This window comes from Myxine glutinosa, unplaced genomic scaffold (assembly GCF_964187855.1).
Source record: "Myxine glutinosa unplaced genomic scaffold, kmMyxGlut1.1 SCAFFOLD_2171, whole genome shotgun sequence".
In the NCBI taxonomy this organism is placed as follows: domain Eukaryota; kingdom Metazoa; phylum Chordata; class Myxini; order Myxiniformes; family Myxinidae; genus Myxine; species Myxine glutinosa.
Window position 1 is genome coordinate 21,602 of NW_027618266.1, and position 13,756 is coordinate 35,357.

The 13,756-nt window shown below is 47.2% G+C and overlaps 1 protein-coding gene across 1 annotated transcript in view; it reads left to right on the forward strand.

The window, feature by feature from the left end:
* Nucleotides 1–8,634: 8,634 nt before the first annotated feature.
* The window catches only part of LOC137438946 (WDR4 tRNA N7-guanosine methyltransferase non-catalytic subunit), a gene marked incomplete at its 3' end in the record, with an annotated part of 45,781 nt that continues 40,659 nt past the window's right edge, over nt 8,635–13,756 (forward strand). Inside the window, 2 exon segments of the mRNA XM_078769352.1 lie at nt 8,635–8,944; nt 13,129–13,185. Of these exon segments, the coding sequence (XP_078625478.1) occupies nt 8,868–8,944; nt 13,129–13,185 (134 nt within the window).

Consider the following 13,756-nt stretch of genomic DNA (forward strand, 5'->3'; position numbering starts at 1 on the left):
TCTGCCTCCGCGTCGGGGCCGCCCCCCGGCGGTCGGTTCCCCCAGCCCCCCAGCCCCGCCGGCCCGCTACCCCCCCAGCCCTGCACCCATCGCCAGGGGGCGTTTCAGCCGGGTCATCCGGCTTCCCCGCAAACTCACCCTTCAGGTGCGCGGGAATTATGGGGGGGCGCGTGTGGCGGGCACAAGGGGTAATAATTCCGCGCACCAGTGGGTGGCGCGAGCGCCCAGGCAGGGGCCGATGGCACATGCCCCGCCCTTCGACCGATCGGCCACGCCCGGGGAGTAGGCGTGGCCTCGGCACATATATGCGGGCTCTAAGCTCAAGCCCGCTCAGTGCTGCAGTTCGAGCTTTCGAAATAAAGACTCTTTTGTTTTAACAAACGCGTTGTGGCCTACCTCTTTGGCAAGCAAGTTGTGTGTGCGCAGCACCACACTTCAACATAAAGTAAAGAAGTGTGTGGACAAGTCCCATATCCCAACACGCTGGGCTCCTGTGAACATGATCCGTACTGATACTATTTCCATTTATCCCACGAGAAAGAGAAGTTGATGTTCTCTTCCTCTTCCTCCTCTAAAAAGGCTTCCATCACTGTGCTTAATCTAGCAAAATCATGAGAATAAAAAGGATAAACTTGCCTGCACAAAAGGAACCAAAGTAATATTGTCTCAGCAATATTTATACACCCAAAGAGGTTGTTGGGAAAGAGGAAATTACAAAGTAAAGTAGATAATAAATATTAAATGGAAAATAAATTGCGTAGTCAGAAAAGATTCCCCACTGAGTACACACAAGCAAATGCAAATTCAAGTGATAAGTGGAAAACAAAAGTGGACCTAAAATCAGCAATGACCTTCCTCCTGATGTCCTCGATTGAGTGGACTGGTTTGGCAGACTTTATCAGTACAAATGTCATGCAAAGTGGGCACATGGGCAAAACTATACCAGCACTCGGTAGAGTTCACAGTCTCGCCTCTTGCTCATTCTGAACAAAATACCATCGTTATCTAAAAACTACGACTCTGGCCCATATACCTGCATCATCCAGGCACCCTCTTATGTCAGATACATTGCCATTATCCGTAGCTTTATTAATGAATTATTATGATTAATTTAACAACTACTTTTGAGCACACAAGGGCTGAATTGAGTCAATGAAGGTGAATATGAATAAAGTCAAACTGCATTCCTCATGGCTAGTCGATCACATGTATGAGGTGTCGCATCGATCTTTTTTTTTTTTTTTTTTTTTTGCATGCAAGATCGAGGGTCGTGTAAGAGCTGACATTAATGACAAAAAGACAAACGGACACATAAGACTAAAAAACGGAGAGGGAGACAATAAGGGGAGAGATGGGGTAGCACACAAGTACAACAACAGTAGAGAGTACGTCGGTAGATCTGTGGGATGTCGAGGGCTTTGGGGGAGGAGGCGTGGGAAGGGGGTTGGGGGGTGGGAGAGATAAAAAAAAAACACATGGACACTGCTAGGACTTCCAGGAAAGAAGTCGCTATTTCAGAAAAGTGGATCTGGGGTGAATTAACAAAAGTAGAAAAGATCAAGGTTTTGGATGGGGGAAGACAAGAGGTGGTGGTGAACAGCCGTTTTAAAGACCTGGAGGGATGAGTGGGATTGAAGAGAGTGAGAGAGTTTGTTCCAGAGGCGGGAGAAATAGTCAGGGCCCTTAGGGATATTTTGGGGCCGTTTGGTTCAAATTCTTCCAAAAGCACCAAATTTGGCCCAGATGTTGCCCATGCCATACTCTTTCGATTTTTGACGGGCGCCAAGACGGGCGCCCCCCCCCCCCCGGGGGCCCCATATTGGCGAAATACTAAATGGCCGCCACCCGGATTAGAGGAAAATCAGTTAAATAACCAAAAGGGTTGGAATCATGCATAATACCACTTTTCAGGGGTTTTCGAGGTCGAGGAATCCAATTATGATGTTATTTTGATGATTCGAGGTCAAGGTCAACCCTCAAGGTCATCTTAAAGGTCATTTTTGAGTCAAACATGTCGGTTTTTGAGTTTTTTGTCAAGATTTACGTGAGGTTCACCATTTTATGTTTCTGGGTTGGGTAATCGAACACTGACCTTATTTTTGGCAATTAGAGGAAATATTTTCATGTCTATTTCCTAATTTTCAGGCATATGCAGTTCATCAGTCTAATTACAAAGGTACGGATTTTGATGTTTTATGAACTGTATGCCATATCCTTGTGTTTAATTTTTGTGCGACCATGATCCGGGTTCATGTATACATGATTGTATACATGTCATAAATATGACGTCATAGGTCATGTGACCTGGCGGCCATATTGGATTTTATGAAAACCTTAAAAATGGATCCCTGCCTTCATTTTTCGATCGATTCATTTTGAACTTTGACCACTTATAGTACGCCATGTGATTGGATGCATATCCTAATTATGATGTCATAGGTCAGGTGACATGGCGGGATGGACCGGTATGGTCCCCGGATCATACCGCCCTTGGCGCCCGTCAAAAATCGAAAGAGTATGGCATGGGCAACATCTGCGCCAAATTTGATGCTTTTGGAAGAATTTGAACCAAAATATCCCTGAGGGCTCTGACTAAAAAGAGGAATGAAAGAGTGAAGGTGAGCAGAGAGTCTTGATTTTGGCAGTTTAACCATAAGAGGGTTGCTGGCAGATCTTGTACGACCTGTAGGAATATTTGGGGGACAGAGCACAGACAGGGCTGGGGGGGGGGGGGCTAGGCCAGAGAGGAGTCGGTGGAAGACAGAAAGACCACCAACCTGACTGTGTTGAGTGAATGAAAGGCCCTCGGAGTTAGCTTCATCGCAGGAGATTCCAATGATTCTGAAAGCTTTGGTTTCTACAGCGTGAAGCCGAGCTAGGTGTGAAGTAGGAGCACCAGCCTAGAGGGCAGAGCAGTATTCCATTGAGCTGCGGATGAAAGCCTTCTATGTGGTGAGGAGCTCAGGTGTGCCAAGGAAGGACTTTGCATGACAGAGAATGCCCAATCGGCGACTGGCTCTGGAGGCCAGCTTGGAAATGTGTTTTTCCCAGGAAAGATCATGGCAGATTGTGAGACCCGAGTGATTGAGTGACAGAGCTTCTTGGAGAGGATTGTTGAGAAAGTATATGGGCGGGTTGTCCAGACGGTCTTTTTGAACATCACATCACATATTTTTTTGACCAGTCTGTGATTTTGTCCAGGTCTGCAGAGAGTGAAGAGGTTGCTGCCTGCCGATCTGAGGGATGAGGAATGGAGCAGCAGAGAGTGGAGTCATCAGCAAAGAGATAGAGAGGATTTTCTAGAGAGTTGGAGAGATCATTAATGAAGACCAGAAAAAGCACAGGGCCCAGAACACTTGGGAGATGAACACGTGGGAGAACAACAGGGAAGATGAGAGAATTCCATTCAGGGCCACAAGTGGACTGCGACCAGAGAGGAAGTCGGCAAGCAATGTGTGGAAGTTTCAATGGATACTATAGGAGGAGAGTTTACTGAGCAGGGTGGGGTGCCAGACCTTATCGAATGCATGAGATATGTCAAGGGAGACAGCTCTGATTTCCTGTGTGGCATTGAGGGCCTCCGTACATTGTTGAGACAGCAGAAGCAGCATGTCCAGAGTAGAATGACCTGGTCTGAATCCAAATTGATGATCTGAGATCAAGCCATTGGTGAAGAGGAAGGATTTGTTTTCCGAGGCGATTATGGATTCCATGACCTTGCTGATTATTGGGAGCAGGCTGATTTGTCTGCAGTTGCAATGAACTTCTTTTTGCACCTTTTTGTGTAAAGCGGTGATGTTGGCTGATTTCCAAGCAGATGGCAGATGACCTTGAGCAAAAGAGAGGGTGAAGAGAATAGAGAGAGGGTGACATGGAGCAGCAGCGCAGGATTTTAGGACCCGTGGACTGATGACGTCTGGTCCAGTTGCATAATCAGAGTCGAGGTTTGACAGAAACTTCTCCAACTTGTCAGGAGAGAAGGACACAGAGTCCAGGAGCAGCTGAGTTCGACTGGGTAAGGTGGGTGCAGAGAGAGATGGGTTTGGGACACAAGATTTTGAGGCAAACACAGAGTTGAGGCATTTGGCTTTTTCACGTGCAGTGAGTGTCAGCTGTGTCGCCATTTGAGGTAAGGGAGGGGATGGAGGGGAAACAAACACCCGAAACAGATTTGACCAGACCCCACCAGGATTTGGAGGAAAGAGACAGGATTGAGAGTTCAGTCTTGAGAGTATAGAGATATTGTTTTCTGGCTCTCCTGAGGGAAGACACATCCATGTTCCGAGCTTTGTGAAAGGTACTGAGATTGCCTTCAGTTAGATTTGCCTTCCAGGAGGTAAAGGCAAGTTGTTTCAGGGCAACTGCCTCACCAAAAGATTCAGTGTACCATGGACGGGAGGAAGGGTATGACAACGGAAGACGAGATGGGATAAATCTGTGCATGAGAGAGAACAATTTACTTTGGAAGAATACCCAGGATAAGTTGATGTCAGAGGCAGTGGAGATGGGAGATCAGTCCAGATGATTGATGGCTGCTTGAAGACCATGCCAGTCAGCCTGAGTGAAATTCCAGGCTCGTCGATGCTGAGGAAGCTCACTGAGAATGGCCAGAGAGGTGTCCACTTTAACAAACATATGGTCAGATGAACCGATTGGAGCAGAAGAAGAGCAGCATACATTTGCAGGGAAGTTTGTCATAACCAAGTCTCGAAGAGAAGATGCTCCGTTGACTGAGATCCAGGTCGGGAAATTGACAGATTGTGTCAGTTTCAGTTGGTCACAGAAGTCCCTTGCTGAGGAGCCATGGCTGGTGAGAGAGGTACCCACACCCAGCCAGCTGGCATGATGACAGTTGAAATCACCACATATGAGGAAGAGAGAGTTGGGATGAGTATATAGAAGTTGGTCCATATTATCAGACAGTGATATGTAGATGGAGTCATCACTGTTTGGTGGACGGGACAACACACATATGAACAAAAGGTGGGAGCGAATGGGAAGCCATAGCCAGAAGTACTCCTGGGGGGTGAGGTGAAGAGAGGGCAGTGCAGGGCGAGTGAGGAAGAGAGTTTTTGATAAAGATAGCAACCCCACCTCCAGGACAAGGCTCAGGTCCATCATACCGGAGGAGGGAGTAACCAGGAGTGATATTAAGGAATCAGAGACATCGTGAAGGAGGAAAGTTTCTGCTAAGCAGATCAAGTCTGGTTTGTCAGAAGCAACATGTATGGAGAGATAAAGACCTTCTAGTATTCGTTGATGAGAGACCTTCTTGTCTTAGTTGGTAAAATGCTCCCAACCTTCTGTGATTGAACCTTTTCCCCAATTTTTCCGTGAAGGTTCGAGAACAGTCCACTCCCTCCCAGTTTCTTGTAGTAGTAGTAGAGACTTGGGAGTACAGACAGGATTTCCCTCATCCTTCCCATGGGTCTTACCCCTCCTCCTCCCCTCCTCACTCCCTCCCCAAACATTCATCAAAATAAAAACAGAAAAATTAAGCATCATGGAGGTGCTCAGAATCTCCGCACCATGAACCCCACATTGACGTGTTCTCGGTGCCATTAACCAAACATTGACTGGTTCTCTGTGCCATGAACCCCACATGGACTGGTTCTCGCCACCAATAACCCAACATTGACGTGGTTCTCGGTGCCATGAACTCCACATTGACTGGTTCTCGGTGCCATGAACCCCACATTGACTGGTTCTTGGCACCATGAACCCCACATTGACGTGGTTCTCGGTGCTATGAACCCAACATTGACAGGTTCTCACCACCATGAACCCCACATTGACTGGTTCTCGCCACCATGAACCCCACATTGACTGGTTCTCGGCACCATGAACCCCACATTGACGTGGTTCTCGGTACCATGAACCCAACACTGACTGGTTCTCTGTGCCATGAACCCCACATTGACTGGTTCTCGTCACCATGAACCCCACATTGACTGGTTCTCGCCACCATGAACCCCACATTGACGTGTTATTGCCACCATGAACCCCACATTGACGTGATTCTCATCACCATGAACCCCACATTGAGGTGGTTCTCACCACCATGAACCCCACATTGAGGTGATTCTCGCCACCATGAACCCCACATTGAGGTGGTTATCGCCACCATGAACCCCACATTGACGTGATTTTCGGCACCATGAACCCCACATTGACGTGTTATCGGTACCATGAACCCCACATTGACGTGTTATCGCCACCATGAACCCCACATTGATGTTGTTCTCGCCACCATGAACCCCACATTGACATGCTATCGGTACCATGAACCCCACATTGACGTGTTATCGCCACCATGAACTCCACATTGGGGCGGTTCTCGCCACCATGAACTCTACATTGATGTGGTTCTCGCCACCATGAACCCCACATTGATGTTGTTCTTGGTACCATGAACCCCACATTGACTGGTTCTCACCACCATGAACCCCACATTGACTGGTTCTCGCCACCATGAACCCCACATTGACTGGTTCTCGGCACCATGAACCCCACATTGACGTGGTTCTCGGTACCATGAACCCAACACTGACTGGTTCTCTGTGCCATGAACCCCACATTGACTGGTTCTCGTCACCATGAACCCCACATTGACTGGTTCTCGCCACCATGAACCCCACATTGACGTGTTATTGCCACCATGAACCCCACATTGACGTGATTCTCATCACCATGAACCCCACATTGAGGTGGTTCTCACCACCATGAACCCCACATTTAGGTGATTCTCGCCACCATGAACCCCACATTGAGGTGGTTATCGCCACCATGAACCCCACATTGACGTGATTTTCGGCACCATGAACCCCACATTGACGTGTTATCGGTACCATGAACCCCACATTGACGTGTTATCGCCACCATGAACCCCACATTGATGTTGTTCTCGCCACCATGAACCCCACATTGACATGCTATCGGTACCATGAACCCCACATTGACGTGTTATCGCCACCATGAACTCCACATTGGGGCGGTTCTCGCCACCATGAACTCTACATTGATGTGGTTCTCGCCACCATGAACCCCACATTGATGTTGTTCTTGGTACCATGAACCCCACATTGACTGGTTCTCGACACCATGAACCCCACATTGGTGTGGTTCTCGCCACCATGATCCCCACATTGAAGTGGTTCTCGCCACCATGAACCCCACATTGATGTTGTTCTTCGTACCATGAACCCCACATTGACTGGTTCTCGACACCATGAACCCCACATTGGTGTGGTTCTCGCCACCATGAACCCCACATTGAAGTGGTTCTCGCCACCATGAACCCCACATTGATGTGGTTCTTACCACCATGAACTCTCCATTGATGTGGTTCTCACCACCATGAACCCCACATTGATGTGGTTCTCGCCACCATGAACCCCACATTGACTGGTTCTCTGCACCATGAACCCCACATTGAGGTGGTTCTCGCCACCATGAACCCTACATTGATGTTCTCGCCACCATGAACCCTACATTGATGTTGTTCTCGCCACCATGAGCCCTACATTGATGTGGTTCTCGCCACCATGAACCCTACATTGATGTTGTTCTCGCCACCATGAACCCTACATTGACGTGGTTCTCGGTGCCATGAACACCACATTGAGGTAGTTCTCGCCAACATGAACCCTACATTGATGTTGTTCTCGCCACTATGAACCCGACATTGATGTGGTTCTCGCCATAGCACCATGAACCGCACATTGACGTGGTTCTCGGTGCCAATACCCCCACATTGAGGTGGTTCTCGCCACCATGAACCCCACATTGAGGTGGTTGTCGCCACCATGAACCCCACATTGAGGTGGTTCTCGCCACCATGAACCCCACATTGAGGTGGTTCTCGCCATCATGAACCCCACATTGACGTGGTTCTCGCCACCATGAACCCCACATTGAGGTGGTTCTCGCCATCATGAACCCCACATTGAGGTGGTTCTCTCCACCATGAACCCCACATTGACGTGGTTCTCGCCACCATGAACCCACGTTGAGGTGGTTCTCGCCACCTTGAACCCCACATTGAGGTGGTTCTCGCCACCATGAACCCCACATTGACTGGTTCTCGGTACCAGGAACCCCACATTGACTGGTTCTCGGTACGTACCATGAACTCCACATTGACTGGTTCTCGGTGCCATGAACCCCACATTGACGTGGTGCTCGGCGGGGGAGGGGGAAAACCAGGGGGTCCCGAGATTCGTGGATCTTGATCTGCAAGTGCAAGCATGGCATTGGTGATGATGACGGTGATTATAATGATTGTGGTGATGAATATCATCATGATTGATGGTGATAATGATAAGTGATGATGATCGTGGTAATGATGGACATTGTCAAACTTTATTTTCAGTATTGAAGAAGTCCATGTCCTTGACTTGACGTCAGGATCTGAAGTGTATGTATTTTATTGACGTTAGCCAGCAGTTTGGGCGGTGTATAGCCTGCCCCTGTGAATTTGATGCCGCTATTTAGATAGACTGTATATTATATTTCAACGTAACTTTGTATTGTTAAATGTTTTTTTCCCGAAGCGTATGTTGTTTTTAAGCATTAATAGAATTGTTCCTTTTTGTTTTTATTTTTAAATTAAAGCAGAAGGTTTGAAATGAAGAAGAGGAGCTCTGTAATGGGCACGTGTGTGTCCGTGAAAGGAGTTTACCATATTTATATCTGATTTGTTTCTTGCCGGTCTTGGGCTATACTATTCCAACTGTCATCCGTTGGTTAATTTATTATTCCTTCTTACGCGGGTTCTTTTCTTGTTTATGATTCGTTAACGTCCTCCTGATAAATCGTTTGAACTTGAAGATGGATGAATAGGTACCTGGTCGGGGAAGGATATCCACATGGCGTCTCTTGCTGCGGCTGGAAAATGGATCGTGCTGTGCACGCACAACGGTATCAGAGCATTGCGGAAGAAAAGGTGTGGAGTAAGAGTAATGCGAATGGAAGATACAGTGAATAAACGGTTAGCTGGACAGGTTAGGCCTCGGGGAGGGTGCAGGGTGCTTGGCCTGTGTGTGTACACTCCATATCACCACGTCTGTTAACATTGCAGAGTTTGCTTATTTTACCAATTAACTCCCAAATACACCTGTATCCGCATCCTGACGATTTTCAAGCAACGTCTATATATAACGTCCTTTTGCAGATGGGTTTCCATAGCAACCACGTTCAGGTTTGCTTCCTCATGCAAGCAATGCTGTCGGTAATATTCAAGTTGTAGAGTGTAATGATGCTGAGTAGTTGTGGAAGACCGTAGTTGTGGAAGACCGCCTGAGACGATGTGGTCTCCATTGTGTTGTTCTGAGCCAACTGCCCCCAGTATGCGTACATACCAACCTGGTGCGAAGGCGAACGTAGGAGCTCGAGTAGTTGTCTGGTGGGATGATTGGTTTAGCACTGGAATGTGACAAATTATGCCGCTTAACACTTTTATGCCATGAATAATTCTTGTTCAAATTGCTTTAATTGTGATCTAGGCTTTCTGTTATACATGCGAACCCAAGGCTCATGGAGGAACGAGGTGATGGAGGATAAAAAGGTGACTTCGTGATAGTGAATCCACAGATGGATACAACGACCAAGGGAACAACTCTTGGGGATGCCTCTTCGCGGTGGTTGTACCCCCCAACGCAAGTCGGTAGCCAAATATTCCCCATTCTTCTCTGCTGCCCGGATTCGTCAGGGAGGTGCAGTCACGGCTAAAGTGCCGATCGTTCCTCATGAACCGGCCTTTCCCTCCTGTCTCTGTCTCTTTCTATAACTCTGTCGTGGCCTTGACTTCTTGAAGATGGGGGTACACCATCCTAGATGTGGGAGATCGATCGGCTGTCTCCATGCCGCGGACTTGATCGAGAGAACTGTCTTAGGCCCCACAACAACAACCAAGGAAAAATGAATAAATAAGATGAAAGGATGAAACAGATTAACCTGCAAATGAGAGCACTGATTTAGCTGGGGTTAATGGGATAGTAATATTTACCTCTGCCACCAAAGGTGGATGGAGGTTATGTTTTCACCCCTGTCTGTCTGTTTGCTTGTCTGTCCATTTGTGAACAAAATATCTCAAAGTTGTGGACGGATTCGGACGAAATAGGTCAGAGATGTAGCGTATGTGACGAGGACGAAATTATTAGATTTTGGTGAAGATCCGGATTCGGATCCGACGACTAGAATTTTTCAAGTGATTCTTCACCATTGGTAAATAGGGCCAAAAACGATACATAGCAGGATATCTAAAAAAGTTGTGGACAGATTTGGACGAAACTTAGTGGACCGATTGGGTTTGTGACGAGGACGATTCGATTCAATTTTGTTGAAGATCTGGATCTGGATCCAGTTTGTATTATTTTTAAGTGATTCTTCACCATTGAGTGATATGGCCAACCAGGTGAAGGTTATGCTCTCTTCTGAATGTTGTTCTAGTTATGGATTGAGATGGGGATGGTGCGAGATGGTGTCGTGGGTTTAATAAGCACTTTGTCTCAACTAGGACAGTGTACAAGAGATTTATTAATAGATATGGATACATGCATGGGAGACGTGGCATTTAGGCCAGTAACACCACCTGGGATGACATCATGTTTCTTAGCACAGCCAGCACCAACATCTCAAAGTGCCACAACCCATATTTGGCTTGATATACTTTCCGCCAGGGTCAGAATAACTCATAACAATGCTCCAAGTTGACAATAAGCCTTATTCTGAGAGAATGTTTTGCCAAGGCCAAACATGGGATATGGTCAACAGTTGATACGCAAGTCAGACAGTCAGACGCCAATGAAAATAGGTCACAGTGTGTCGCTGCTGCCACCACCAGGATAGGGAATTCAATGAAATCCCCCACAATGGTGCCCAACAACTTGCTTGAAGCTTTGAGGGACGAGTGCAATTGATATTGGAAGAACCTTTGCTTTCTGGAGTTGCTGGAGAGGGTCCAGTGGCTCTCGGCTTTTGTTAATACAAACTCGAAGCTCAACGACGTGATGGAGGATAAAAAGGCAATGGAATGATAGGGGAGACCAGGGGGAGTAATATTGGAGACTTTGATGTACCATATTCTTTACAGAGCGTTGGTGCTGCCAAAGCAGTTTCTTGGCAAGGGTTATACTGGGTGGTTTGCTGTTGCGTTCCGAACATTGTTTATCCGTGCTCCATCCTTTTACATGCTGACATCAAGTAAGGAAGCAATGCATATCATTTTTAAAATGTTATGACTCGGCGGGGATTTGAACCACCGATCACCCAGACTCGGGGCAGACACTAACCATTACGCCACCGAGTCTGGTATAATATTGGAGAAGAGGCAGTTAACAAACAGAGAAAACCCACTCGCGATTTTGAGAGCAAACAGACCTTGGTGCTTTGGCTTAATCACCGGAGATTCCATTAATGGTGAGAGCTTTGGTGAGGTGAGAGCTGACTCTCTGGAAAATCCTCTCTATCTCTTTGCTGATGACTCCACTCTCTGCCGCTCCATTCCTCTTCCCTCAGATCGGCAGTCTGCAGCCTCCTCACTCTCTGAAGACCTGGACAAAATCACAGACTGGTCAAACAAGTGGAACATGTCTTTCAATCCTGACAAATCTCACTCTCTTACTATGTCTCTCCGAAAAGATCGACTGGACAACCCTCCCATCTACTTTCTCAACAATCCTCTCCAAGAAGTTCTGTCACTCAAGCTTTTGGGTCTCACTATCTGCCATGATCTTTCTTGGGAAAACCACATTTCCAAGCTGGCCTCCAAAGCCAGTCGCCGAATGGGCATCCTCCGTCGTGCGAAGTCCTTCCTCGGCACACCTGAGCTCCTCACCACATACAAGGCTTTCATCCGCAGCTCAATGGAATACTGTTCTCCCCTATGGGCTGGTGCTCCTGCCTCACACCTGGCTCGGCTTCACGCTGTTGAATCCAAAGCTTTCAAAATCATTGGAATCTCCCGCGATGAAGCTATCTCTGAGGGCCTTTCACTCACTCACCGCAGGCAGGTAGGTGGCCTTTCTGTCTTCTACCGACTCCTCTCCGGCCTTGCTCCCCCAGCTCTCTCTGTGCTCTGTCCCCCAAATATTCCTACAGGTCGCACAAGATCTGCCAGCAACCCTCTGATGGTTAAACTGCCGAAATCTCGGCTCTCTGCTCACCTTCACTCTTTCATTCCTCTTTTCTCCCGCCTGTGGAACAAACTCCCACACTCCCTTCAATCCCTCTCCTCCCTCCAGGTCTTTAAAACAGCTGTTCACCACCATCTCTTATCTTCCCCCATCCATAACCTTGATCTTTTCTACCCCCACTAATTCACCCCAGATCCACCTTGTTTGAAATTCCAACTTCTTTCCTGGAAATCCTGGCAGTGTCCATATGTTTATACCTCTCCCACCCCCCCCCCCTTCACATGCCTCCCCCCCTTCACATGCCTCCCCCCCAAAGCCCTCTCCCTCCCACAGATCTCTCGATGTCTCCATGTCTCTCGGTCCCTGCTCTCAAATGTTGTGTTTGTGTCCTTCCCCCTCTCTCCCCATCTTGTCTAGCGCTCCCGATGTTATTTGTTTTATGTGTCTGTTTGTCTTTCTGTGTGATTAATGTTCGCTCTTTCACGAGCCTCGATCTTGTATACAAAAAAAAAAAAAAAAAAGCTTTAGATTCCACAGAATCCAAGAGGCAGATGTGATGCTGGGGTGCCAGGCCATAGGAGAGAGCAGTACTTCATTGAGATATGGACAGTTATTGTAGGTCACTCTCTTTCTCTGAAGGATTGCTTTGTGCACATTGATTTGTAACGCTACCCATAGGCATGCACGTCGTTAATTCCATGAGTGTGCAAAGCTCCCGATAATGTGAAGCCATAATGCAGTAGTAATGTGATGAAATCTGAGTGGGAATGAGGCTTTAGGTCCGTGTAAAGAGGATTTGTGGCAAGGTCTGATTGCTGAAATTTTAAAGGTTTCGGATGCATTTGGTGTGTGGCGTTTGAGCGGCTAAAACCTGACAACAGTGAGTGAGTTAACCTGGTAACGTTTGTTATTTTGAACGTGTTGGATAAAATGGAATATGTTTTTTTCCCCATTGCTTTAAACATTCAACCTGGGTGTTTGTTTCTTTTTACAGTGAGCAGACTTTCTCATATGATTTTCCATCCGAGTGGGAAGATGAAGGAAAACAGGGGTAAGCCTATGCAATGCATGCTGCATCTGACAACAATTTTCATTGTTTGTATACCTCAATTTATCTGCTGTATGTGTTCTGCTGTATGATCATATCTGCTGTATGATATGATCTCACCCTCTCTGCTGCTCACCCTCTCTCTGTTCTTTTCACCCTATCTTTTGCTCAAAGTCATCTGCCAGCATCCTGGAAATCAGCTAACATTACCGCTTTACACAAAAAAGGTGCAAAAACAGATCCTTGCAACTACAGACCAATCAGCCTGCTCCCAATTATCAGCAAAGTCATGGAATCCATCATTGCTTCGGATATGAAATCTTTCCTCTTCTCCAATGGCTTGATCTCTGATCATCAATTTGGTTTCAGACCAGGTCACTCTACTCTGGACATGCTGCTTCTGCTGTCTCAACAATGGATGGAGGTCCTCAATGCCAAACAGGAAATCAGAGCTGTCTCCCTTGACATATCAAGGGCCTTTGATACGGTCTGGCACCCAGCTCTGCTCACCAAACTCTCCTCCTATGGTATCCATGGAAATCTCCATGCATGGCTTGCGGACTTCCTCTCTGGT